The sequence below is a fragment of the Schistocerca gregaria genome, chromosome 1 (genome assembly GCF_023897955.1).
Source record: "Schistocerca gregaria isolate iqSchGreg1 chromosome 1, iqSchGreg1.2, whole genome shotgun sequence".
In the NCBI taxonomy this organism is placed as follows: domain Eukaryota; kingdom Metazoa; phylum Arthropoda; class Insecta; order Orthoptera; family Acrididae; genus Schistocerca; species Schistocerca gregaria.
This window is the reverse complement of record NC_064920.1, coordinates 369828251-369856239: the sequence shown is the minus strand read 5'-3', so window position 1 is coordinate 369856239 and position 27989 is coordinate 369828251. Positions and strand designations below refer to the sequence as shown.

General features: G+C 47.2%; 2 protein-coding genes across 2 annotated transcripts in view; one reads left to right on the top strand and one right to left on the bottom strand.

Annotated features, from left to right (window-relative positions):
* The window catches only part of LOC126346953 (uncharacterized), a 1435518-nt gene that overhangs the window by 1171159 nt on the left and 236370 nt on the right, over positions 1-27989 (top strand). The gene's annotated exons all lie outside the window — the stretch shown is intronic.
* Positions 35-27520, bottom strand: LOC126346969 (uncharacterized). Its single transcript, XM_050002231.1, has 4 exons — positions 22117-27520; positions 9699-10060; positions 5545-5827; positions 35-508 (listed from the first exon to the last, which is right to left on the bottom strand). Exons 1-4 carry the CDS (start codon positions 27220-27222, stop codon positions 185-187), a joined length of 6075 nt encoding a protein of 2024 aa, XP_049858188.1. The 5' UTR covers positions 27223-27520; the 3' UTR covers positions 35-184.

Sequence of the window (27989 nt, the reverse complement as noted above, 5' to 3'; positions counted from 1 at the left end):
CTACTTACGTTCTGCATCGAATATTAAAAGGCAATTACAGTGCTAAAAATTTGCTATTTTATTTTAGTAGTGTGGTACGATATAAACGAAGGCCAGACGATTCGAAGTCGGAGACGTTCCACTAGGACTGGTGAACACAAACGCGACAGACACAAAGACGCGCACACACGGGCGTTGCGGGCCGCTATGCCCAGAAACTGAAACGATGAGTGGCGGCGGGTGGCTCGGGCTCGTCTGGCCACGGGAGGATCCGGCGCAGCAGCAGGTCGGCCCCGTCGCCTAGCCCGACGATGGCCGGGTCCGCGACCCAGGCGATGATGGCGACGAGCAGGTAGGTGAGCACGATGGAGGCGACGGCGACGACGAGGCGGCGCCTCTTGAGTGCGCGCGCCGCCCACACCGCCAACGCGCCCTCCGGCAGCGGCTCGTTGAACACCAGCAGCTGACGCACGCGGACCAGGTCCAGGCCGCGCACCACCACCGCGTCAGCGCCGATTCGCTCCACCAGCTGAACACACAGCGCGCACTCCGCATGCACTGTCATGCGCCCGAGAGCACCGAAAAGTCACAGCTCCTCGTTATACAGTGGAGCGCCAAAGAAAAGGTATAGCTGTGCGTTTGCAAATACAGAGGTATATAAACAGACAGAATTCGGTGCTGCCGTCGGCAACGCCTATACGAGATAAAAAGTGTCTGGCGCAGTTACATCGGTTACTGCTGCTACAATGGCAGTTTATCAAGATTTAACAGTGTTCGAACGTGGTGTTGTAGTCGGCGCACGAGCAGTGGGACACAGCATCTCCGAGGTAGCGATGAAGTGGGGATTTCACGAGAGTACCGTGAATGTCAGGAATCCGGTTGTAACAATATGAGTCAAGATAAATGTAACGGAACTTGAATAGACTATTTGCATCTATTGGTTACGGTAGAGAGATCGATCTTTTTGTCCTGTCTGTATATTTATTGTATAATATTGCATCAATAAAGGCTGGGCGAGTGTAAAGCTATCGTTAAAAACGCACGCCGCGCGATTTGTTACGATTTGGTCGGTCATAACAATAATAACATCCTTCTGAGTACAATTAAAATATAACGGGAATACCTCTTTAGTGTTATTCGAAATAATATGTAGTAAATTAATGAGTAAGGTAGGCAATCCTATAAGAAGAGGTAAAATTGGGCATATTGAGGTGTTTTGCTATATATCGACGAAGCCGATGTTACGGCGTCACTTTTTCGTTAATTCTTAAACAAGTAAAGAAGTGCTAATTGTGTGCTGTGAAAATATATAGGGGCGAGTTTTAAATAACTACGGCATACGACCAGAGTAAGAAAAGGACAATTAGTTACACGAAATCGCGAATAGCGAAGTGTGGCCATTAAATTGAGTACACATACAGGGCGGTCAATTCCGGGATAAATCTATACTCATCTCACGAGGTCACGAGGGATGCGGTATTGAGACCGTTTCTTTTTTTTTAAATTATTATTATATCGCGGAGAGCTGGCTCCAATTTATGAAAAGGAGAGAAACGTTAACTTTCACGCGTACTCTTAATAATAGCGGATCGGAGAGAAAAGTGTGTAATTGTCTTATGCCTAATAAACATTCGTGGAGAATGGTGGCTAAACTAGAAGAGTCAATAACAAAATACTGTATCATTATCATTGACTGTTGGCGTCGAGCAACCAAAACTGTTCATCAAAGGGTTTCGATGGAACTTGTTAGTTAGGGTTCAGGCACTCGCATATACTCCACATCAGAGTGTGAATGAGTGGTGAATGCGAAATAAAACTGAGAACAAAGTTACATTAAATAAAACAGAAGAAACAAGACAGTTTGGTAGTATCTGTTATTAAACTGTAACATTTCTTATCGTTGTACGAAGTCTAAGTTTTGAAGACCTGGTCAAGAGGGGGTAGTTCGTTGATCCTAACTACTGCAGCTATTCTGGAATCAGGTGCTACCGTGACTGTTGTGTGTTTAAATGGCTCTGAGCACTATGCGGCTAAACTTCGGAGGTCATCAGTCGCCTAGAACTTTGAACTACTTAAACCTAACTAACCTAAGGACATCAAACAGATCCATGCCTGATGTAGGATTCGAACCTGCTACCGTAGCGGTCGCTCGGTTCCAGACTGTAGCGCCTAGAAGCGCTCGGCCACATGGCCGGCTGTTCCATTAGAACTAATGAATGCGATGCACTTATCCAGGACTGTGAACACGGTTTACAGCAACAACTCCGACAGATGTTTACTGCATGCTGTATTCGATGAATAGTAACTGAATCGGCCGGGGATGTGTGCGATGTCCTTAGAAGTTAAGTCCCATAGTGCTAAGAGCCATTTGAACAATTTTGACAGTAACTGAGGAATGTGCCCTCATTCGTTTACTTCATAGAGTAGCAACGAGCTTATAGTTGAACAGATGCGTTTCACTGCACCCAATACGCCACTCGTGGTCTAGTGGCCGGCAATCTCCACGGTATGCCGACATCTAAAGGCCGTCACGTTAGCTCAGCGTGTTCGGTCAGAGAGGCGCTGGCCCTCTGTAATAAAAAAAAACTGAGTAAAGGAGACAACGATCAACTTGAACGGATGTTTCGTAACGTCTGCCCAGGCCAAACGCAACGAACGATACCGAAAAAAAAGCGTGTTCGGTCAGAGGATTAGCTGCCGTCTGTAATAAAGAAAGTGAGTGAGTGGATGAACGAAGAGGTTCAGTAGCTGTCAGGGGACGTCGGCACCGAACAAATGCAACGAACAGTAATGATCTGAATGAGATAAAAAGAAGTGGTTAGATTCCCGACCGGGTCAGAGAGTTATCATCATTCGGAAATGGGCGAGATAGAAGGGTTGGGAGCTTGTACGGATGCTGAGGACCTCGATGCTGAGCGCCCAACAAACCACCACCACAATCATCATCATCATCATCATCATCACTGTAGCGAAAAGGAATAAATGCTCATAGCTGCTAAGGTATGACTTCTTATGCCACGGTTATTGACATTTTTTCCCTCTTTTCATCCATACTATTATCACTGAAAACATGGATACTTTTTAATACCCTGTAGGCGAGCGACTCTACATCTGCATCTACATACGCTCCTGGAAATGGAAAAAAAGAACACATTGACACCGGTGTGTCAGACCCACCATACTTGCTCCGGACACTGCGAGAGGGCTGTACAAGCAATGATCACACGCACGGCACAGCGGACGCACCAGGAACCGCGGTGTTGGCCGTCGAATGGCGCTAGCTGCGCAGCATTTGTGCACCGCCGCCGTCATTGTCAGCCAGTTTGCCGTGGCATACGGAGCTCCATCGCAGTCTTTAACGCTGGTAGCATGCCGCGACAGCGTGGACGTGAACCGTATGTGCAGTTGACGGACTTTGAGCGAGGGCGTATAGTGGGCAAGAGGGAGGCCGGGTGGACGTACCGCCGAATTGCTCAACACGTGGGGCGTGAGGTCTCCACAGTACATCGATGTTGTCGCCAGTGGTCGGCGGAAGGTGCACGTGCCCGTCGACCTGGGACCGGACCGCAGCGACGCACGGATGCTCGCCGAGACCGTAGCATCCTACGCAGTGCCGTAGGGGACCGCACCGCCACTTCCCAGCAAATTAGGGACACTGTTGCTCCTGGGGTATCGGCGAGGACCATTCGCAACCGTCTCCATGAAGTTGGGCTACGGTCCCGCACACCGTTAGGCCGTCTTCCGCTCACGCCCCAACATCGTGCAGCCCGCCTCCAGTGGTGTCGCGACAGGCATGAATGGAGGGACGAATGGAGACGTGTCGTCTTCAGCGATGAGAGTCGCTTCTGCCTTGGTGCCAATGATGGTCGTATGCGTGTTTGGCGCCGTGCAGGTGAGCGCCACAATCGGGACTGCATATGACCGAGGCACACAGGGCCAACACCCGGCATCATGGTGTGGGGAGCGATCTCCTACACTGGCCGTACACCTCTGGTGATCGTCGAGGGGACACTGAATAGTGCATGGTACATCCAAACCGTCATCGAACCCATCGTTCTACCATTCCTAGACCGGCAAGGGAACTTGCTGTTCCAACAGGACAATGCACGTCCGCATGTATCCCGTGCCTCCCAACCTGCTCTAGAAGGTGTAAGTCAACTACCCTGGCCAGCAAGATCTCCGGATCTGTCCTCCATTGAGCATGTTTGGAACTGGATGAAGCGTCGTCTCACTCGGTCTGCACGTCCAGCACGAACGCTGGTCCAACTGAGGCGCCAGGTGGAAATGGCATGGCAAGCCGTTTCACAGGACTACATCCAGCATCTCTACGATCGTCTCCATGGGAGAATAGCAGCCTGCATTGCTCCGAAAGGTGGATATACACTGTACTAGTGCCGACATTGTGCATGCTCTGTTGCCTGTGTCTATGTGCCTGTGGTTCTGTCAGTGTGATCATGTGATGTATCTGACCCCAGGAATGTGTCAATAAAGTTTCCACTTCCTGGGACAATGAATTCACGGTGTTCTTATTTCAATTTCCAGGAGTGTATATAATCCGCTAGCCACCAAGCGGTGTGTGGCGGAGGGCACAATTCGGGCCAAAGTCATATTCCCCCCCCCCCCCCCGTTCCACTCACGGATCGCGCGAGGGAAAAACGACTGTCTGAACGCCGAACGTCTCAGTACGAGCTCTTATTTCCCTTATCTTTGAATGATGATCGTTCCGCGATTTGAAAGTTGGTGGTAATAATGCTCTACATCCTCGGCGGAGATCGAATTTCGGAATTTATCGACCCTTCTGTTTAGCGCGCCGTCTATCTGCAAGTGGGTCCCACTTCAAACTTTCTTTGAGGTTTGTAACGCTCTCGCGATGGCTAAATGTACCAGTCACGAATCTCGCCGCTCTTCTTCGGACCTTCTCAATCTCTTGAATCAGACCCAACTGATAAAGGTGCCATACAGACGAACAATACTCTAAGACTGGACGAACTAACGTATTGTAAGCTATTTCCTTTGTTGAAGGACTGCATCGCTTCAGGATTCTACCAATAAACTGCAATCTAGATTTCGCCTTGCCCGTTACTTGTGTAATCTGATCATTCCATTTGAGATCATTTCGAATAGTCACACCCAGATACTTGACGAATGTTACCGCTTCCAAAGATTGATCATTTATTTTGTACTCTTACACTAATGGGGATTTGGCCTTGTTATACGCAGTAGGTAACACTTACTAATATTGAGAGATAACTGCCAGTCATTACACCACGCACTTATTTTCTGCAAATTTTCATTGTTTTGTTCACAACTTTCGTGTGACACTATTTTCCTGTAGACTACAGCATCATCGGCTAAGGCCGCTGTCAATACCGTCAACCACGTCGTTTATGTAAATCGTAAAAAGCAGCGGACTTGTTACGGTGCCCTGGGGCACACCTGAAGTTACTCTAGCTTCTGTTGAAATTACCCCGTTGGGGACGACACACTGCTCCCTGAGTGTTAGAAAAGTTGAACTAGGTTTTTCCGTAACACTAGTTGGATGGCCGGCAGAGGACTGGGACTGACCTCCGGGTGGTGGGCGACTTGGCACTTGAGGACGCAGCGGAGGCGGGAGCCGAGCCGGGAGGCGCCGCAGCCGTAGCCGGGCTGCGCGCGGCGCAGCGCCCCGGCCAGCGTGAGCGAGAGCACGCCGACGGGCGTGGTGGCGCCGCCGCACACGAGCCCGTGCAGCTGGCACGGCGCCGGGCTGGCCCACGCCTCGAACGCGGGCAGGCCGCGCGCGCGCCACCGCAGCCGCGCGTCCAGCGAGCTGCCCGCGCACACGCGCACCTTGAACGCCGCCGACGGCCTGCGCACCCACACCGCGACACCCTCAGCACGCCCGCCGAAGGCAAGCCGTACGCGCACCAATGAAACTGTGGCACTACTGCAATTAATACAATATTGACAACTGTCTACATACGTGATTACTCTGCTACTCACAATAAAGTGCCTGGCAGAGGCTTCAATGAACCACCTTCAGGCTGAAACTTCCTGGCAGATTAACACTGTGTGCCGGACCGAGACTCGAACTGGGTATCTTTGCCTTTCGCGGGCAAGTGGTCTCCAACTGAGCTACCCAAGCAATTGCTCGCGAAAGGCGAAGGTTCCGAGTTCGAGTCTCGGCCCGGCACACAGTTTTAATCTACCAGGAAGTTTCATATCAGCGCACACTCCGCTGCAGAGTGAAATCTCATTCTAGAAACACCCCGCAGGCTGTGGCTAAGCCATGTCTCCGCAATATCCTTTCTTTCAGGAGTGCTAGTTCTGCAGGGTTCGCAGGAGAGCTTCTGTAAAGTTTGAAAGATAGGAGACGAGGTACTGGCAGAAGTAAAGCTGTGAGGACTGGGCGTGAGACGTGCTTGGGTAGCTCAATTGGCGAGGGATAGCTGCCCTCTGTAACAAAAAAACTGAGTGAATGGATCAATAACGAGCTTCAATGGGCGTCAGGTGACGTCCGCCACGAACAATTGAAACGAACAATAACGAACAAAATGAGATTACAAAGAAAAAAAAAAGTTGGTAGAGCACTTGCCCGCTAAAGGCAAAGGTCCCGAGTTCGAGTCTCGATCCGGCACACAGTTTTAATCTGCCAGGAATTTTCATATCAGCGCACACTCCGCTTCAGAGTGAAGATCTCAGTCTGGAAACACCTTCAGGCTGTCTCTCTACCGTTCCTCTCTCCAACGGCACGTGGGAAAAACGAGCACTTATAATTTTTCTGTGCGAGCCCTGATTTCTCTTATTTTATCGTGATGATCATGTCTCCCTATATAGGTGGGTGCCAACAGAGTGTTTTCACAATCGGAGGAGAAAACCGGTGATTCAAATTTCATGAGAAGAACCGTCGCAACGAAAAATGCCTTTGTTTTAATGATTGCCACTCCAATTCACGTATCATGTCTGTGACACTATCTTCCCTATTTCGCGATAATACAAAACGAGCTGCCCTTCTTTGTACTTTTTCGATGTCATCCGTCAGTCCCACCTGATGCGGATACCACACCGCACAGCAATCCTTCAGAATAGCGCGGACAAGAGTGCCGTAAGCAGTCTCTTTAGCAGACCTGTTGCATCTTCTAAGAGTTCTGCCAATGAACCGCAGTCTTTGGTGTGCTCCACCCACAACAACATCTATGTGATCGTTCCAATTTAGGTTATTTATAATTTAATCCCTAAGTATTCAGCTGAATTTACAGTCTTCATATTTGTGTGACTTATCGCATAATCGAAATTTAGCGGATTTGTTTTAGTACTCGCGTGAATAACTTCTCACTGAACACTTTAGATTTGTCACTGACATGACTTCTATCACGCACCACATGCGTTGATACATACAATATGGTGCGTGATAGAAATCTTGTCAGTGACAAATCTTAAGTGTTCAGTGAGAAAAAATTACGCGTGCCACAATAAGACTGCAGTGGGAATGTATTCACATCTGTTATGATAACAATCACTCCAAACCGACATTTCATATAAGTCACATGCAACGAAAATCTGTAACGCAACCATCTGTGTGTGGCATGTTTATAATTATGTATTATTTATATTTTAGAACAATTAATCTGTAAAAATGACACCACATGTCACAAAGAAACCGTGTAAATCGACTGAGGATGAATCACAACGATTCGAAACCGGTAACGGTATCCTTCGAATAAAGGAACTGAAGGTAAATTTGTGGCTGGTTGCTGTCCCAACACCATCAATATTACATATTTTAGCCCAAGTTAATAAACTGGCATATTGGACTGCCATTTAGAATGATTGTACACACGATTTAAAACACACGCCACGTAAGGTCCCGCGTCTGGATCTGGGAGAGTCTGTAGGTGCTCCTTATACAGGGTGTTACAAAAAGGTACGGCCAAACTTTCCTGACACATTCCTCACACACAAATAAAGAAAAGATGTTATGTGGACATGTGTCCGGAAACGTATAATTTCCATGTTAGAGCTCATTTTAGTTTGGGCCCCATGTTCTTCCACCTACGCTCAATGGAGCACGTTATCATGATTTCATACGGGATACTCTACCTGTGCTGCTAGAACATGTGCCTTTACAAGTACGACACAACATGTGGTTCATGCACGATGGAGCTCCTGCACATTTCAGTCGAAGTGTTCGTACGCTTCTCAACAACAGATTCGCTGACCGACGGATTGGTAGAGGCGGACCAATTCCATGGCCTCCACGCTCTCCTGTCCTCAACCCTCTTGACTTTCATTTATGGGGGCATTTGAAAGCTCTCGTCTGCGCAACCCAGGTTTCAAATGTAGAGACTCTTCGTGCTCGTATTGTGGACGGCTGTGATACAATACGCCATTCTCCAGGGCTGCATCAGTGCATCAGGGATTCCATGCGACGGAGGCTGCATGCATGTATCTTCGTTAACGGAGGACATTTTGAACATTTCCTGTAACAAAGTGTTTGAAGTCACGCTGGTACGTTCTGTTGCTGTGTGTTTCCATTCCACGATTAGTGTGATTTGAAGAGAAGTAATAAAATGAGCTCTATCATGGAAAGTAAGTGTTTCCGGACACATTTCCTCAAAACATATTTTCTTTCTTTGTGTGTGAGGAATGTTTCCTGAAAGTTTGGCCGTACCTTTTTGTAAGACCCTATATCTACATGTAAATTCTACGTTTATACTCAGCAAGCCGCCGAACGGTGTGTGGCGGAGGGCACTTCACGTGCCACTGCCCTTACCTCCCTTTTCTGTTCCAGTCGCGTAAGGTTCGCAGGAAGAACGACTGCCGGAAAGCCTCCGTGCGCGCTCGAATCTCTCTAATTTTACATTCGTGATCTCCTCGGGAGGTATAAGTAGGGGGAAGCAATATATTCGATACCTCATCCAGAAACGCACCTTCTCAAACCTGGCGAGCAAGCTACACCGCGATGCAGAGCGCCTCTCTTGCAGAGTCTGCCACTTGAGTTTGCTAAACATCTCCGTAACGCTCTCACGGTTACCAAATTACACTGTGACGAAACGCGCCCCTCTTCCTTGGATCTTCTCTATCTCCTCTGTCAACCCGACCTGGTACGGATCCCACACTGATGAGCAATACTCAAGTATAGGTCGAACGAGTGTTTTGTAAGCCACCTTCTTTGTTGATGGGCTACATTTTCTAAGGACTCTCGCAATTAATCTCAACCTGGCACCCACCTTACCAACAAATAATTTTATATGATCATTCCACTTCAAATCGTTCCGCACGCATACTCCCAGATAATTTACAGAAGTAACTGCTACCAGTGTTTGTTCCGCTATGATATAATCATACAATAAAGGATCCTTCTTTCTATGTATTCGCAATACATTACATTTGTGTATGTTAGGGGTCAGTTGCCCCTCCCTGCACCAAGTGCCTATCCGCTGCAGATCTTCCTGCATTTCGCTACAATTTTCTAATGCTGCAACTTCTCTGTATACTACAGCATCATTCGCGAAAAGCCGCATGGAACTTCCGACACTATGTACTAGGTCATTTATATATATTGTGAAAAGCAATGGTCCCATAACACTCCCCTGTGGCACGCCAGAGGGATTGGCGTGATCGCTCTTCATTGTCGATAGGTAATAGCTGTGGGCTTACGGTAGTTAGGTCTGGGCAAGGGAGCAGTAGAAAGGAAGTGGAGAGCGGGGCGTTCGGGCAGTGTGAGGTGGGGCGCTTACTTGCAGGGACAGGTGAGTTCCTTGGGGTGGAGCGCTGTGAGCGCGGGCCCCTCCGCGGGCAGCCGCACGAGCAGCCAGTGCAGCAGCTTGACGGTGCGCGCGCCCAGCTCGGCGGCCCGCAGGCCCGCCAGCAGCCAGAGCGCGGGCACCCGCACCGAGGCGGCCAGCGCCATGTCCACGTCCCGGCGGCCGCTGCGCGACAGCGACGCGGGGAAGGGCGTGGCCGCCGCGTCCGGGTCGCCGGCGTGCAGCGCCGACAGCCACGCGCTCCAGCGCAGGTCGCACTCCAGCGGCCGCGACTGGCAGGCGCGCGCCACCAGCCGCAGCGACCGCTCCAGCGCCGCCGTCGCCCGCGCCGCCTCCTGCCGGCAACGGCCCAGCCGCGCTCCCGTTTCTCGCGTATGCCACTAAGTGCGAGGATCGCATGAAATATGAACCCTCTGCCAAACGCACTGAAAACGGCGCGTCTCACACGAGAGACGTATCAACGATCACCTACTCGGGGTCTAACAAAGGAATTTCCCTAACACGAAGCAACGAAGTATCGATTTAATAGAAACAAAAACACACATACTTCAATATCGTTTCTTACTTCTATATTTCTTTTTCCTTAAAATAATTTTACTGTCTCGACAACAAATGGTTCAAATGGCTATGACCACTATGCTACTTTTTTTTACGCAGTCGGCCCTTTCTTTTGGCGAGTACTTTAATACTTTACTTGTGCTATCTTCTGAGGACTAGGAGCGAGCACAGAACTACTGTCCAAGTAAAAATCAGTTTATGTACAGGGGTTGTGTAAAGTAACACGAAATAAAACGGTTCAAATGGCTCTATGCAGTATCGGACATAACATCTGAGGTCATCAGTCCCCTAGATCCTAGAACTACTTAAACCTAACTAACCTAAGGACATCACACACATCCATGCCCGGGGCAGGATTACAACTTGCCACCGTAGTAGTCGCGCGGTTCCGAACTGAAGCGCCTAGAACCGCTCGGCCACCGCGGCCGGCTTGGACAACAAACTTGATAATGTTGCACATCTATACTTTATGTACTTCTATACTCTGCAAATCGCTGTCAAGTGCCTGGCACACGGCACTTCACATTGTACTAGTTATTAGAGGTTTTTCTCGTGCTCTTCACGTATGGAGCACTCGAAGAATGATTATCTGAATGCCTCTGTCAATATTCTGATCTTGTTCTCGGGATTCCTATGTGAGCGATACATACAGTGTTGTAGAGAATCCTCAGAGTCTTCACGTAAAGGCGCTACAGCCTGGAACTGCACTACCACTACAGTCGCAGGTTCGAATCCTGCCTCGGGCATGCATGTGTGTGATGTCCTTAGGTTAGTTAGGTTCAAGTAGTTCTTAGTTCTAGGGGACTGATGGCCTCAGATGTTAAGTCCCATAGTGCACAGAGCCATTTGAGCCATTCTTCATTTAAAGCCAGTTCTTGAAAGTTTCTTGGCAGACTTTCTTGGAATAGACGTGAAATACACTACTGGCCATTAAAATTGCTACACCGTGAAGAAATGCAGATGATAAGCGGGTATTCATTGGACAAATATATTATAATAGAACTGACATGTGATTACATTTTCACGCAATTTGGGTGCATAGATCTTGACAAATCAGTACCCAGAACAACCACCTCTGGCCGTAGTAACGGCCTTTATATGCCTGGGCATTGAGTCAAACAGACTTGGGTGGCGTGTACACGTACAGCTGCCCATGCAGCTTCAACACGATACCACAGTTCATCAAGAGTAGTGACTGGCGCATTGTGACGAGCCAGTTGCTCGGCCACCATTGACCAACGTTTTCAATTGGTGAGAGATCTGGAAAATTTGCTGGCCAAGGCAGCAGTCGAATATTTTATGTATCAAGAAAGGCGCGTACAGGACCTGCAACATCCGATCGTGCATTATCCTCCTGAAATGTAGGGTTTCGCAGGGATCGAATGAAGGGTAGAGCTACGGGTTGTAACACATCTGAAATGTAACGTCCACTGTTCAAAGTGCCGTCAATCAGAACAAGAGGTGACCGAGACGTGTAACCAATGGCACCCCATACCATCACGCCGTGTGTTACGCCAGTATGGCGATGACGAATGTACTCTTCCAATGTGCGTTCACAGCGATATCGCCAAACACGAATGCGACCATCATGATGCTGTAAACAGAACCTGGATTCATCCGAAAAAATGACGTTTTGCCATTCGTGCACGCAGGTTCGTCGTTGAGTACACCGTCGCAGGCGCTCCTGTCTGTGATGCAGCGTCAAGGGTAACAGCAGCCATGGTCACCGAGCTGATAATCCATGCTGCTGCAAACGTCGTCGAACTATTCGTGCAGGTGGTTGTTGTCTTGCAAACGTCCGCATATTTTGACTCAGGGATCAAAACGTGGCTGCACGATCCGTTACAGCCTGCGGATAAAACTGTCATCACGACTGCTAGTGATTCGAGGCCGTTGGCATCCAGCACGGCATTCCGTATTACCCTCCTGAACCCACCGGTTCCATATTCTGGTAACAGTCATTGGATCTCGACCAATGCGAGCAGTAATGTCGCGACACGATAAACCGCAATCTCGATAGGCTACAATCCGACCATTATCAAAGTCGGAAACGTGCTGGTACGCATTTCTCCTCCTTACAGGAAGCATCACAACAACGTTTCACCAGGCAACGCCGGTCAACCACTGTTTGTGTATGAGAAATCGGTTGGAAACTTTCCTCATGTCTGCACGTTGTAGGTGTCGCCACCGGCGCCAACCTTGTGTGAATGCTCTAAAACGCTAATCATTTGCATATCACAGCATCTTCTTCCTGTCGGTTAAATTTCGCGTCTGTAGCACGTCATCTTCGTGGTGTAGCAATTTTAATGGCCAGTAGTGTGTAAGAGTCTTCCAGTTTAGTGTCTTCAGTATCTCTATGACACTCTCTGATGAATCAAACAAATTTGTGACCATTCGTGCCGCGTTCTCTATAAACGTTCAGTATCCCTTGTTAGTCATATCTGGTACAGATCCCGCACACTTGAGCCACATTCTAGGCTTGGTCACACGAGCAATTTTTAAGCAATCTTCTTTGTAGACTGATCACCTTTTCCCAATATTGTACTAATAAACGTAAGTCTCACTTTGCTTTACCCACTACTGAGCCTATACGCTGGTTCGAATTCGTATTCCCACAATGTGTTACACACATATATTTGAATGAGCTGACCGATCTCAGTATGACTTACTGACATTATAGTCATAGACTGCTACACCCTTTTCGCTTTATGAAGTGCACAGTTTTAGATTTCTGAACATTTGAAGCGAGTTGCCAGTCTTTGCACCACTTTCAAATCTTATCAAGATCTGACTGAATATTTGTGCAGCTTCTTTCAGACAGTACTTCATTATATACAACTGCATTATCTGCGAAAACTCTGAGGTTACTGCTAATATTGTTCGCAAGATCATTAATATATAACATGAACAGCAAGGGTCCCAGCATAGTTCCAGTGGACACAAGTGAAGTCACTTCTACATCTGTTATGACTCTCCATCCGAAATAACTTCGCCGTGCGGTATTAGCCGAGCGGTCTAAGGCGCTTCAGTCATGGGCTGTGCGGCTGGTCCCGGCGGAGGTTCGAGTCCTCCCTCGGGCGTGGGTGTATGTGTTTGTCCACACGATAATTTAGGTTAAGTAGTGTGTAAGCTTAGGGACTGATGACCTTAGCAGTTAAGTCCCATAAGATTTTTTAAATAAACCTGTATACTCCCTACTAAAAAATCTTCAATCCAGTCACAAATTTCGCTTGATATGCCATACGATCCTACTTTTGATAATATGCGTATGTATGGTACTGAGTCAGCTCCTTCTCCGAAATCAAGAAATACAGCATCTACCTTGATGCCTTGAACCAAAGCTTTCAGTGTGTCAAGCGAGAAAAGTGCAAACTGGGTTCCATATGATCGATGTCTCTTCAAAACGCAGTGGGGCATTTCAATCAAGTGATCAAAGTGAAACAGAAACGATATGCACATCTGACTATAGCCTTTTTTTCACATTCAGTATCTTTTCTACAATCAAGCAGTCTGATACCAAACACCGTACTAATTATATTTTCAAACGATGATATTGATTTATGCGTTTTTCCAGGCATATTGTGACATAGGCTTACATTTTGGCGCAGATATACTCAGGTGATAATAGTCATGGGATACAGACATGCACATATACAAATGGAGATAGTATCACGTAGACGAGGTATCAAACGGTACTGCATTGGCGGAGCTGTCATTTGTACTCAGGTGATTCACGCCAAAAAGTTTCCAAAGTGATTATGACATCACGATGGGAATCGACAGATTTTGAACGCGGAATGGTAGTTGGAGCTAGACACGTGGGGCTTTCCATTTCGGAAATCGTTAGGGAATTCAGTATTCCGGGATCCGCAGTGTCAAGTGTGTGCCGAGAATACCAGATTTCATTGAATACCTCTCACCATGGACAACGCAGAGAGTAGCGGCGTTTGCATAGAGCTGTCAGTGCTAACAGACAAGTAACACGCGTCAAATACCCGCAGAAACGAATGTAGGACGTACGTCGAACTTATGTTTTAGGACAAAGCGACGTAATTTGCCTTTAATGGGCTGTGGCAGGAGACGAGCAATGCGAGCGCCTTTGCTAATAGCACGACCTCGCCTACAGTGCCTCTCCAGGGCTCATGACCTTACCGGCTGGACCCTTGACGACTGGGAAATCGTGGCCTAGTCAGATGAGTCCCGATTTCAGATGGTAAGAGCTAATTGTAGGGTTCCAGTGTGGGACAGACCCTACGAAGCAGCGGACGCAGGTTGTCAACAAGGCACATTGCAAGCTGGTTGGGGGTTGGTTTGGGTTGTTTGGGGAAGGAGACCAGACAGCGAGGTCATCGGTCCCATCGGATTTGGGAAGAACAGGGAAGGAAGTCGGCCGTGCCCTTTCAAAGCAACCTTCCCAGCATTTGCCTGGAGCGATTTAGGGAATTCACGGAAAACCTAAATCAGGGTGACCGGACGCGGGATTGAACCGCCGTCCTCCCGAATGCGAGTCCACTGTGCTAGCCACTGCGCCACCTCGCTCGGTGCAAGCTGGTGGTGACTCCATAATGATGTGGGCTGTGTTTACAGGGAATGGACTGGGTCCCCTGTTCCAACTGAAACCATCACTGACTGTAAATGGTTACTTTCAGCTAATTGGAGACTACTTGTAGCTATTCTGCGCCATGTCACCGGGGCACAGTTGGTAGTGATTCTGGACAATTTTGGGCATATGATTCGGCCACCCAGTTCGCCCGACATCAAACCCATTGCACATTTATGGAACAGTTCAGTTTATGCGCAAAATCCTGCACCGATAACGCGTTCACAATTTGGACTGCTACGGAGGCAGCGTGGTCCAATATTTGTGCATGGGACGTCAACGACTTCTCAAGTCCATGCCATGTCGAGCTGAGCACTATGCCGAGTAAAAGGAGATCCTACACGGTATTAGGAGGTCTCCTCGTAGTAGTTGAAAGCATAGCACACTTTACGTTGACCAATTCACTGAAATGCCAGACACCTGCACTTCGAAGACTGAACCGCTTTGAAACACTATCAGGTCAGTACAGGAAGTTTGTTGTTCAGATGGCGTAATACAATATGTCACGGCACTGAAATATGTGTGTTTTTGGTCCCATGTTTCAATGCTTCGTTTCTCTGCGTTACCAAAATTCTTGTGTTAGACCTTGACTAGGTGATCATTCAAATGTCTCTAGTGGTAAGACGCGTAGTTTTGCATGCGAATGGCTCATACCAGTGCTTTTAGGATGAGCGATTTATATTCCAAGCACACGGTCACGCGGTTCTGAGCGGTCAGGGTCACGCTCTTCCTCTGCGAGTTACAAAGTCTAGATCACAACGTTATTTATGTCTGATGATAGGTTTCAACCAGTATAGGCCATCTTCAGACTGACAACATAAAATTTGTTATAGGCTACATACAATAAATATATCGGTCAACAAAGTAAATAAAATGTACTATAAGCAAATATACCTGTTTATCTAAAAATTCACCGCAGCTGCTATTGATCGTAGTAAACTAAACTATTAACGGAGCTGGATGATCATGCAAAGGTGATGAAGCCGCAAGGTGGAGCTCGTGTTGTGGAAAAAGTGTATGCGAAGCTATTTCTTTGTTCCAGGTACGTTCGTTATCATACGGAAAACACGACAAGTACGATTTAAAATGTTGAAAATTTAGTAAGTAAGTAAAACAAGCAACATTTCTCATACTGGCGATGGTATCTAGTATCGGCTACAATCTTATTAAAAGCTTAACTGCATGATATATTCCAAACTCATATTTTAAAATAAAAAAAGAAAAGGGTAGAAAAATGCAAAAGATTAATATACGAGAATAAGTCAATTATTATCGACAATTTAGTTATATTTTTGTTTATTTTGGTAGTACTGTCGTTTTACGTTGATGACGCATGCTTTGTCTATTTGTAGTTATATCTTTGCAATTTTCAAGCTGCTTGGTTAGTTTCGTTATCGCTGCCGTGCTGTTAATTAAGGTTGCTGCGCTGTCTATTTGCACCAAAGAAGAGCAACGTTCAGAGATCCGCTTTTTGTGGTCGGAAGGCGTATCAGGGACCGAAACTCATCGAAGACTTTCCATACAGTACCGGAACAGTGTTCCGCCACAACGGAGTGTCTACGAATGGATTGAAAAATTCATATGGTCGCAAAAGTGTCACGCAAGATGAAGAAGCCGGACGGCCGTTTACCGCCACACATGAAGGAACCATTTAGCGTTCACGTGAAATGATTCTCTTAGACAGACGATTAGCTATTGACGAAGTGGCATATCGTCTGCAAATTAATCACAGTTATGTCTACGAGACCACCCACAACAGACTTGGGTTTCATAAAGTTTGTTCAAGATGGGTCCCAAAGCAACTCACACAGTTGCATAAACAAACACGCTTGGACATCTGCAAAAAACATTTGGAACGCTATGGTAAAGAAGGGGACTACTACTTAGACAGGATCATTACTGGTGACGAAACACGGATCCATCATTACGAGCCGGAGAGTAAACGGCAGTGTATGGAATGGAAACATCCAAATTCGCCGTGCAAGAAGAAGTTCAAGACCCAACTGTCTGCAGGAAAACTAAAACTTACGGATTTTTGGGAAGCACAAGGTCCAGTGCTGGAACATTATGAGGAAAGGGACACAACAATAAACAGCGTACGTTATAGTGAGAAGCTTACTGCCAGGCTGCAATTCGAAGCAAACGCCGAGGATTGCTGTCAAAAGGTGTCGTGTTGTTGCACAATGCCCGTCCGCATGCTGCTGCCCACACTGCTGAAACGCTGCAGAAACTCAAATTTGAAGTACTGGGTCATCATCCATATAGTTCCGATCTTGCCCTCTTCTATCACTTGTTTGGTCCACTCAAACAGATATTAAGGGGCCGTCGATTGCCTCGGACGAAGCAGTGAAAGAAGCGGTGCATTCGTGGCTCGCAGCTCAACCGAGAACCTTCATTTATGAGGGCATAAGGAAGCATGTACAAAACTGGACAAAGTGCGTTGAAACGCAAGGAGACTATGTCGAAAAATGATGTTCTTGTAAGTTTCCTATTTCATTACAATAAAATTTTATAACTACTTTGTGGATAATAATTGACATATCATATATAATAAATTATTTTATTTACTTTGTTGACCGATATATTTACTGTATGTAGCACATAAAGTAATTTCAATTGTTAAATCTTAAGATGGCATATATACTAGCTGAAACAAGTCATGGAAAACAATATTACGATCTGGACTGTTTTACTCGCTCAGTTAAATCTACATGTATACTAAGCAAGCCACCTTATGGTGAAAGGGGAGGGTACTTCTGCTACCACTATTCGCTCTCTCCCACCCCCACCCCCACCCCACTCCTCCTTCCCCTTCCTCTCTTCCATTACCAAATGGGACGAGCATATTACATCGGTTGTAGGGAAGGCGAACGGATGGTTTATTGTGAGAATTCTAGGAAAGTTTAGCTTATTTACAAAGGAGGCCACCTACAGAACACTTGCGCGACACATTCTTGCACACTGTTCGAGTGTTTTGCGTAATTACCAGTTGCATTAATGGAAGGATTCGTAGCAATTCACAGGCGTGGTACTATATTCATTACCTGAGGATTCGATCTACACGCGGGTATTGTCCTGTGAATTCAAATGGGAATCCCTAGAAGGAAGAATACGTTCTTTTCCCGAAACGATGTTGAGAAACTTCAGTTAAAATTTCCGAGCTGAAAGATGCAATTTTATCTCCGGAGAGAAGTACCACACGCGGAGACGAAAAGTCAGCGAACGTTTTTATATACATGTCACGAACTCAGCGCGAAAGTTTTAATTGATGTAGTCGCAGGCCGTGAAAGCCTATTTTGTAAAAGTTGAGGAAGTTTAGAGAGTTTTGTGACAAGCTACTGAACGATTCTAGTACCGCCAACATACATTTCGCTTAAGGACCATGAAGAGAAGAGAAGAGAAATCAGTGGTCGAACAGAAGCAGCGTTTTGATCTGAGCTCACAATATATCTTTGTTGGTGGGGGTGTTGTGTTGATCTAGAATCATGGCGGACCTTATAACATCCGAAGAAAAACTTGTGGTGCCAGCTTAGTTGGTATGCCCATAACAGCAGCCGTAAATCTTGTATGGTGTCTACAGCTACTGATCCACTGTCATAACTGCTTATGGAGTTAGAGAGAAAAAGGTCTCTATCCAGTTCGATAGTGACAGAAAAACTGAATTTTTTGATAGAGGCAAGAGAACGTTAAACAGAGTTGTTACGTCTTACTAGAAGGAACTACTGGCATGATATTAACTTTCGAATTGTTCTAGATAGTTGAATAAAGATGGAGAACACCCGAAGAAAGGGTATCGAACAGTGAATCGTGTTGGAGGTAGTGTAAATGTGTGGGTCATTTAGAAGCACTGAGCGTCTCCTGTAATCATGCTGACAGAAAAGGTAACTGCGAAAGTCTGTGAAAACGAATTAGGTTCATTCGCTGGCGTGGTCATTGTTATCAATTTTCCAATCATTTGGAGTGGCCATAGATTGCTTTGATGATAGTGACGGCGAAACAGTACCAGTACCTTGGCGTCTACAATGTGCAGATTTAAAAATTACGTAACTACAATAACTTAAGAGGAAGAACAAGTAAAGACGTGTTACTCTCTTCCAATGCAGTGCACGGAACTGCCATTGCGAGACATGATACGAAATCCCGTTGACCGCAATTCATTATTTATATAGTTCGTTGCCAACGTGGATACAGTATTTCGTGTTGCCGACCGCTGTGGCAGAACAGTTCTAGGAGCTTCAGTCCGGAACCGCGCTGCTGCTACGGTCGCAAGTTCGAATACTGCCTCGAGCATGGATGTGTGTTGATGTCCTTAGGTTAGTTAGGTTTAAGTAGTTCTAAGTCTGGGGGACTGATGACCTCCGATGTTAAGTCCCATAGTGCTTAGAACCATTTGAACCATTTTATTTCGTGTTACTTTATACAACCCCTGTACATAAACTGATTTTTGCTTGGATAGTAGTTCTGTGCTCGCTCCTAGTCCTCAGAAGACAGCACAAGTGAAGTATTAAAGCACTCGCAAAAGTAAGGGCCGACTGCGCAATAAGCATCTGCGCTTGCGGGCTAGCGTATACACACGCTCTGTTCGTGTGAGAAGCCGAAGTTCCGATATTACTTGTTGCTGTTTCTTGTCTGGTGCAAAAATAATAATGCGGCTTGCGAATACTGACCATGAATTCAGTTTCACACTGCGAAAGGGTATACTGCGGCTGGAATTGAGTGTGACGTTCTGAGACATCGAGGGATCACCAATTTAGTATTGGTGGGCAGCGTGGAGGGTAAAAATCGTAGAGGGAGACCAAGTGATGATTACACTAAGCAGATTCAGAAGGATGTACGCTGCAGTAGGTACTGGGAGATGAAGAAGCTTGCACAAGATTGAGTAGCATGGAGAGCTGCATCAAACCAGTCTCGGGACTGAAGACCACAACAACAACATGTGCGTTTGGGTAAGACAATATACTACACAAGCCGTGAGTTCCGTGTAGTCCGTGGACTGATTACAGAACTGTAAGTACTATTCTGCATTTCGCGATTAGTTAATTATTGCATAGCGAAAAGATCGTAGTCTTCCATCCGAAGCTCTTTTTCTAATCGTCGAGAATTTCCATAACATCCTCTTGTTGACAGACCCGTTGGTTATTTCTTAGGTCTCCTCTTTTAACCGTAACTGCTGACGACCCCATACACTAGAGAATCTCTCTAGATTCGGTTTAATTACAAAACCTTTTAGGCAAGAAATCATCCATATATTGGACGGGATATAAAAGAAGGTAGGCCTACTGCTAAATTTTGAAGATAAAGTCCTCTCACAGATAAAGAAGAAAATGCGTTATCTGGACGTGGTGCTGAATATTCTTTATTTATAAACAAGAATTCAGTTTCTATAATTCCTCATTGTTACAACAGACTCAGCGGACGAACTTACTATGCTTAGTTGTAACATACGCTACCTGGTCTGCTAGATATGCTCTTCATTTAAGTGTTAATGCCTCTAAATAATATACTCCGTGACAGATGGATAGGAAAAGGTGAATGAAGTACCTGATGATAAATTCTTCTCGGGTTGACATCAAGATTCGCCGAGAAAGCCTGCATTCTCATATGAATTACCTGGTCTCCAAATTCTCAAAGCTAAACCGCTAGATTTTTATTTGTGGAAGCATTTGATGGCTGTTGTGTGTCGGACCACGGTTCAATATGGAGAGTCCTCGTGTCCATATTGAGGGATGGCAGCACTCCATATAAACATCAGAGCATTCAGGATTCAATGCGTCGATGAGTAGATGTATCAAAAAGTTTTCTGCTAATTGTAATGGAACGTGCTATCTGTACGTTCTGGTATGCGCATAAAGAAGAAAGCTTCAAAGGTGGGCCTGGTAGAGAACTAAATTTTAACAGGCATAGCACTCAAGGCATAGCAGCAAGGACACTGGGGACCGAACCGTACAATAACCCTGGGTTCGATGTAGGGGGGCGATGAGGTGAGGGGACTGCTGTAGCCTGTTGTGGGGTTGTGAACCACGTGGACGAAGCCTCACCGTCGTTTCTAGGTCCCCAGTTCGATACAATACAATGCCCTTTAGTTTCACTGCTCTTGACACGTTATTACATTGATAAGTTTCCATGAATTACTCATAGAGCATATAATCTGCAAAATGAGTGCATGTCGCTTATAAAAACAGTGGCGATTTTGCGAATTTTAAGAGGTTATGATAATGAGTTCGATTTACGAGAAGGCTAACACTTCAGAAACACATGTTATGCTTTCTTTAGGCTCGTCAGGTCCTCACATTACAATTGAAAATTTGAAGTTCCGGAATATAGACGATATTCAAGGTCAAACGTAAACTTCGTTACTCTGGTGCTCATTTTGCAGATGGCATGCTGAAATGGGGACTAGTAGTATTAGCCAACAGTTCTTATTGGGTCGCCTCTTTAGTACACGCTGTAATAACATTAGAGACGATAGAACGCTCGTTACTCCACAAATACCTCTCCTTCTTCGTATTCTGCACATTTTCTTGCAATGCTAGACGATTATCCATCACTTCCGGACATCGAAATACATCAGTGAGTATACAGAGTTAACTCACTGACGTTGGCAACTAAGATCCCACGAACTGAAACAACGTGTATCACTGCACGCCGATCTACACATATTTTGGGTGCCCCTGTAGGCTGGTGGCAGCGTTCTTCTAAGAAAGGCCACTTCCCCCACAAAAAGCGGTGCTCGCTCTTGAGTTTACAGACAGACTATATCAATTATTGATATGAGTCTATTTTCTGCACAGAACTGAATATACTAGAGTCCCTGTGGAATAGTATCAATTTACCGAGCGAGGTGGCGCAGTGGTTAGCACCCTAGACTCGCATTCGGGACGACGACGGTTCAGTCCCGCATCCGGCCATCCTGATTTAGGTTTTCCGTGATTTCCCTAAATCGCTCCAGGCAAATGGCAGGATGGTTCCTTCGAAAGGGCACGGCCGACTTCCTTCCCCATCCTTCCCTAATCCGAAGAGACCGATGACCTTGCTGTTTGGTCTCTTCCCCCAAACAATCCAAATCCAATAGTATCAATTTCTCTAGAATAATGATTAGATCTTCTTGCAAATGTCGATGGTGATGCCAAGAAAACGTAACCTAAGCCTCCTCTCGGCACCTACCTGTTACGCTGGAAGGACAGAATACGGTTTCGCACTTCAGCAAGATGGTGCTCTGCCAGATGGACCCACCTCGGGAACAGAAGACGTGGAGAAACGCGGGAAGCTGGCAGCCAAGGTTTTGGTGGTGGGTGTGACGAGCGTAGCCCGCGGCCAAGTTTTGGACGACGCGTCGGACTCTGCGCCGCTGTCCTCGTCGGCTTCGGCATCGGCGTCGGCGTCGACTCCGTAGCTGGGGATTCGGTCCCCGGCGCCGCCAGCCTGCACGTCGGTCAGAGCCAGCATGCTCTCGGAGCTGTCGCAGGCCGCGTCGTCAACGTCTCCTCCGCCGGTCTCCGATTTGTCCTTGGCTCTCATCAGCGTGTGTACGCTCGTCTCGTCAGACTCTGCATCATCCCCTGCGGCGGGCAGCGCCCTTATGCATACATCCAACACTTGCATCTCCTCGGTTCCGACGCTGGAATCCTTCGTCACGATGGAGTTCTTCGCTGACGGCGTTTCTGGCCGTGCGCGCCCGTCCTCTGGCGCCGTCGAATCTTTCGCTAAACTGCCCATGCGGATGTCGATATTGACGACGTGCTCGATCGAAGCTCGTGCGGCTCCTGCCGCTTTGCGAGTGGTGCGCGAAGACTGGTGCGATCGCTTTCCTGACGGTGCCGGAACCGACGTTTTTTTCGTTATGGCTACAGAACATGGGACTTCCGTAGGTGACGAATTTATAACTGTCGTCTTGGACCTGAGTTGACGCTTGTTGTCGTGAAGTACGCGCAACGTAGGACTCTTCTCGGAGGTAGGACTTTTGCTCGGTTTTCGTGGACTCGGAGCGTAGGAAGCAGAGTGCCAAGTCGGCATGACCTTATCTGCTTGGTACCCCATACCTGTTCTAGGCGATACGGGCTTGTCTGCTTCACTGTACGTCTGTGATATTACTGGCGTCCTGTCATACTCGTCCGGCGGTCGCTCGCGCTGCTTCCTGGGTTGTTGCAGGGGCACGAAATCGCTCATACCCTCCTCCATGCGATCCTCGACCGGGAAGTTATCAGCCACCGCAGTTAGGCCCCGTATTACAATTTCACCAGTCCGCTGTTCGGTCTTCCAGTTGCGTTTCTTATTCGCTTCTCTCTTCGTGGCTTGCTTCTTTACCGACGCGGCCCTGGGGCTGCGCGAGCGGTGCTCGGTTGCGGCTTTCGTCCCGTACTGCGGTACCTTCGCAATTTCTCTGGCTTTCATCGTTACTGCCATCATAGCTACAGCCGCAGTGGACAGTGGCTTGGAAGTCTTGCGTGACGCCGGTGGACTTACGGAACGGCATTTCTCGACGCTTGAAGGACGCATTCGTTTCAAGGCGAGCATCGTGGATGAAACGATGCCCACAGGAAACTTTGGCCCGGCGCTGCCTCCGTGCCGTCGAGGTGAAACCTTCTTCACTCTAGCCGATATTTCTGGAGTGGCGCTGGCCCACCTCTGACGCTTGCTTCCGTGACTGTACGACGGTCGTGAGCTCGCTGTTGTCAGCCCAGAGGTTGTATCGCTGAACCTTACACGAGGTACCCCTTTCCGTTCGGTACGCGCCTTACGTTTTCGAGCGCGATCCTTGACCAGAATAGGTTTCGGAGTGTCTGATGAACTACTCAAGCCAGAACTCCCCGTGGCACTCTTCCCGTCCCAATGCTTGCCAACGAGTAAGCCTCTCGGTAAACCAATCAGCTTATTCCTGGCCTCCTCCGCCCTACCAATGGAAGACTTTGACCCGACGTCTGTTCTGGTGCTCATGACGCCATGTAGACTTTTCTTCAACGCCGCGCTCGAGTCCTCAATTCGGATGGACACCATCTTACCTTTCTCCAATACCTTACTGCCGGTCTGGTCCTCCAGTCTCTTCCTACCAACTTTCAACGCAGCGGCAACTTTCTGTAAATCAGTCGTAGATGTTTTAAGCTTTTTTCGATTTCCCGGTATTTTGTACCCATCCTTAATTTCGTTTACACCCATGCATTCTAGAATCTTAGTCTTAAGGTCCAACTTGTGCAGCAGGGATGCCTGAGTCATAAATGTCCTCAATTGGGCTATGAGACGTTGCGGAGAAGTGCTTCTGGCAGTCTCAGGGCCATTGATTCCATTGTGTTGAGCGTTAAGTGCGTCGGTTTTGCTGGTGCATTGTGTCACCGCGGCTGCCGTGTTGTCTTCCGAATGCTCAAAGGCCCGGCCACTGGGGACCATACCCTTCTTCGTTGCTGTTTGTTTTGAGCGGGGAGAGGCGTCGGGCTCTCTCGCACTACCGGTTTTCGTAGAATCTTGATTGCGCTTGTATTTAGTGTTACCCGAAGTTGTAACATCACTGGAAGGTGACGACTTCTGTTTCTCTCTGACGCTTACGGGTACTTCGTTAATTTCTTCTATTTCAACAATGGCAATTCGTGCCGCCCCCTTAGTTTCTTCTGTGTCGAGAGAATTTATCTTGGGTGACACCTCAGACCTGGGACTTGAAGCTGGTGCTGTTTTCGAGACGGTTCTGGGAGATTTCCTGGGAGACGACTGGGGTAGTCCACTATCTTTGGCGCTTTGTTCCTGATTGGTGTCTATGCGCTGCTTTTTGTGAGGATCCGCTTCAGTCTTTGCCAATGTTTTTGACTTTTGCTCCTGAGGTATCTCTTCGATAACAACACATATTTCGTCGATGTTTTTAGCTTTTGCGTTTGCGTCTTTCTGGTCTGCAGTTTGTTTCCGAGGAGAGCCTACTTTCACGCCATCTCCAGTCACAGTAGACGGCCCACTGGCGGCCATTTTTTGCCCGGGCTGTTCACGTGGTTTGGAACTTCGCTGTTCTTTTTTCTTAGTGACATTGGTGGCTGTGTCCATTCCGCTGTTTCTGTTTGCTTCTCCTGTTTCAGACTTTATATTAGCCGAGATAGTACATTCAACAGTTTCGCCAGTCCTCACAGTATCGTCGGCAGACTTGTTGCTAGTTCTCTTGCGATCTCCGGCCTTTAGGGTTACTGTCACTGTGGATGGTACCGGTTCATGTTTCGCCTGTCCTTTCTTCTGCGCACTATCCACATTATTTAGTTTGTCATTCGTTCTTGTTTCCTGTTGCACGCATATGGGTCTCTGTTTTGCTTCAGTTCCCTCGTCTTCGTCAGTTCTCTTACGTGGCGAATTTCCGTGTTTCGGCAGAGCTGTCTCGGGAGCATTCTCTCCTTTTCTGGGCGTATGAGACTTTTCTTCAGTCACTTCTTTTGCAGTTTTAGTGTCCGGAGCTTTAATGTCGGCAGTAGCCTTCATTTCTTCTGGTGTTCCTGTTAGTTTCGGTCGACGCGTGCGAGGACTTGTCTTTGGCAGACGTGCAGTCTCTGCGGATTCTACACCCTTCTCTTGCAGTGTCTTAGACTGAATTTTTGCTGCACGATCGACGTCACCTGTCCCGGTGTTCTGTACGCTTTCTTCTGCTTTTGACTTCTGATCGGCTTTTGTTTTCCGTGGCGACTGGTCACCATCGAGTTCTTCGCTATTGACAGTGGTCAATTGCTTACTCTCCTCCCGTTTCCTTACATTTTTCAACGCTGACTCTGGTGCGCTGATCTCCACTGGTACGTTCGACTCTGTCTTCCCTTCCTTCGTGAATGACGATATGGTTTTGCTGTTTGGATGTTGTAACGTTAGTTCCGAATCATTCCCTTTTGTATTTTTTCTTTGTTTGTTCAGAGAACAAATTTTCTGTCGCCTATGAGATGCAGCACCTTTGCCCTGAGCAGATTGCCGCTTTGCGCTGTCGTCCGAGGTTGTAGCTGTGTAACTTTCAGATTTCTTCAAACACACAGTTTTCCCCTCGGTTAGTCCTGTATCGCCAAGCAACGAGATTTTAGCTCGATCTACCGCGACGCTTGTTTTACTCTTACTTACTGAGACGGCGACCATACTACTCGATTTCTGTAGCTGCGCTTTGCTCTTAGGCTTGGGATCAAAGGGAGACTTTGGTACACGGATCTTTGAGCCAACAGTTTTAGCTGCCGACGCTGTAGATTCCACTTCGATTTCGGTCCCGTCTCTCTGGGCGCTGTCGATGCCGTTCTGACCAACGGCGGTTTTCGATGTTTCGTTGTTCTTTCTAATAGATATTTCTTTTTCATTGTGCTCACAGACTTCTTCCAGCTTCTTCAAGGAGGCTTTTTCCTTTTTAGTGTTCTTTCGACTAGACGGTGTCTTTCGAGATGAAGCTTCTGATACAACCTTGTCGGATACATCAGTTGTTATGATCTGTTTAGTTGTGTCATCTGCCACATGACCTGCAGAAGATTCACCAGCAGTAATGGACTCAGGTGACGTTTCGGTCGGTTCCATGGGACAAACTGACTCCTCATCTTTCTTTTCGGGGTCCACTCTACTCACTGAAGGTGTGCCTATGCTCTGGTTACGATTTCGATCAGAAGGTCGAGAACCGGAGGTCTGCGCATTGCAGTTAGTACTTTCAGCTTTTGCCGCTGACTTCTGCATTTCAGTGGATTTGGTTTCCGAATTACCACCACTGGTCTCGTTTTGCGCAACTGCAGCTGATTGTTTTTCATTTTTTTTGACTGTTGTTCTCTTCTTATTCTCTTTCACTGGAATCTTTCTCCCATCTGGCTTCCATTGCGTCGATTTGGTAGTCTTTCGGGGTTCTCCGTGAGAACCGCCTGGATCACCTTTACTTGGCTGCGTCACTGATTCTGCCGTCTCGACTCCATTGTCCTCATTTGGAATTACACCACCAGAAGATAAAGTTTCATTTTTGTCTGGCTCTGTGGCTTTAGTAGTTTTCTTTTCGGCCCCAATACCACTGTCTACTGGTTTTACTTGGTCTTTCTCTATCTTCTCGTCGCTAAAGATCTTTGAAGATGAAATATTTTCGCCATTTGGTACTGCTGTACCTGAGGGACTCTCCGTTCTTAAACTAGCAACCTGAGTGGAGCATATATCTGTTTGAGAACCTGACGGTGCATCGGATTTTTTCGCTGTCGATTTCGTCGTTTTGCTGTTGTGCTTTCGACCAGGATATGCCTTGGCGAATTTTTTGTTGACATTATCGCTTTCGATTACCATCTTGACCCCTGCATTTTCGTCACTAACGCTCTCTGCTTGTTGCGGTGTCTTACTACTGCTCTTTGTCATCCCGGCGATACTCTTTCCCTTTGCCTGTTGCATTTTCGTAGCTTTGACATTGCGTTTCTGTTTTCCCTTACCATTATCTGATTCGGGCTTTGTTGTATCGTTTTTTGTTGTAACTGAGGGCACTGATTCCGCGTTACTCGGACTTTTAGTGGTAGAAATGCCTGTTACTGGTGCCACAGTATCTTCAGTTCTCTGTGGTACGCTTGCTAGTGTACTGGAACTTCCCGTTTTTGGCACCGTCTTCTTCGTCTTCTTGTTGTTAGGCTTCTGGGGTCCAGATGTCTTGTGTAATTGAGCCGTTGCATTGGTTTTGTCGATTGGTGCGTCTTTAGAACTGGCTTCAGTAAACTCTGATGATGCCAAGTCACCACTTTCGTCGTGGTCAGGTGGGGCCGCTGTCGACGGTTCGGCCACACTCTCAGCAGTTGGCGCTGTTGACTTGTTTGTACCAGCTGGCTCGGTGGCGCCCCTCTTTCTTCTCGGTTGCGTTTTTGTGTCTTTACTACAAGATTTCTGACCTGATACTGTCGTGGGCAAAGTAGTCTTTTCATTGGAGTCTCTTTCATTTGAGACTCTTACACTTGTTTCAGTGTCTTTTTTTGGTGTATGAGTGTCACTGGCAGTAACTTCGGTGTCGGCAGTGGCTCCAGTATTTACATCTGGTGACTCTCTCTCAGTCTCCTGTTTGCGCAGTGAATCCTTTTTCGTCGTCTCAGTGGGCTTCCGATTCGTTTGTTTCTTTGGAATCTGGTCCTTGGCGTCAGTTCCTCCTGGTGCCGTCGTCGATGTTTGCTCGCTGC

What these genes read in the sequence shown, in the direction of transcription:
- LOC126346969 (XM_050002231.1), bottom strand. Translation starts at nt 27,222, where the DNA reads ATGCAACAGGCAAAGGGAAAGAGTATCGCCGGGATGACAAAGAGCAGT. An exon ending in GAACTCACCTGTCCCTGCAA is followed by an intron (nt 5,828 to 9,698) that starts GTAAGCGCCCCA and finishes GTGGGTGCGCAG; the next exon opens with GCCGTCGGCGGCGTTCAAGG. An exon ending in AAGTCGCCCACCACCCGGAG is followed by an intron (nt 509 to 5,544) that starts GTCAGTCCCAGT and finishes CTGTGTGTTCAG; the next exon opens with CTGGTGGAGCGAATCGGCGC.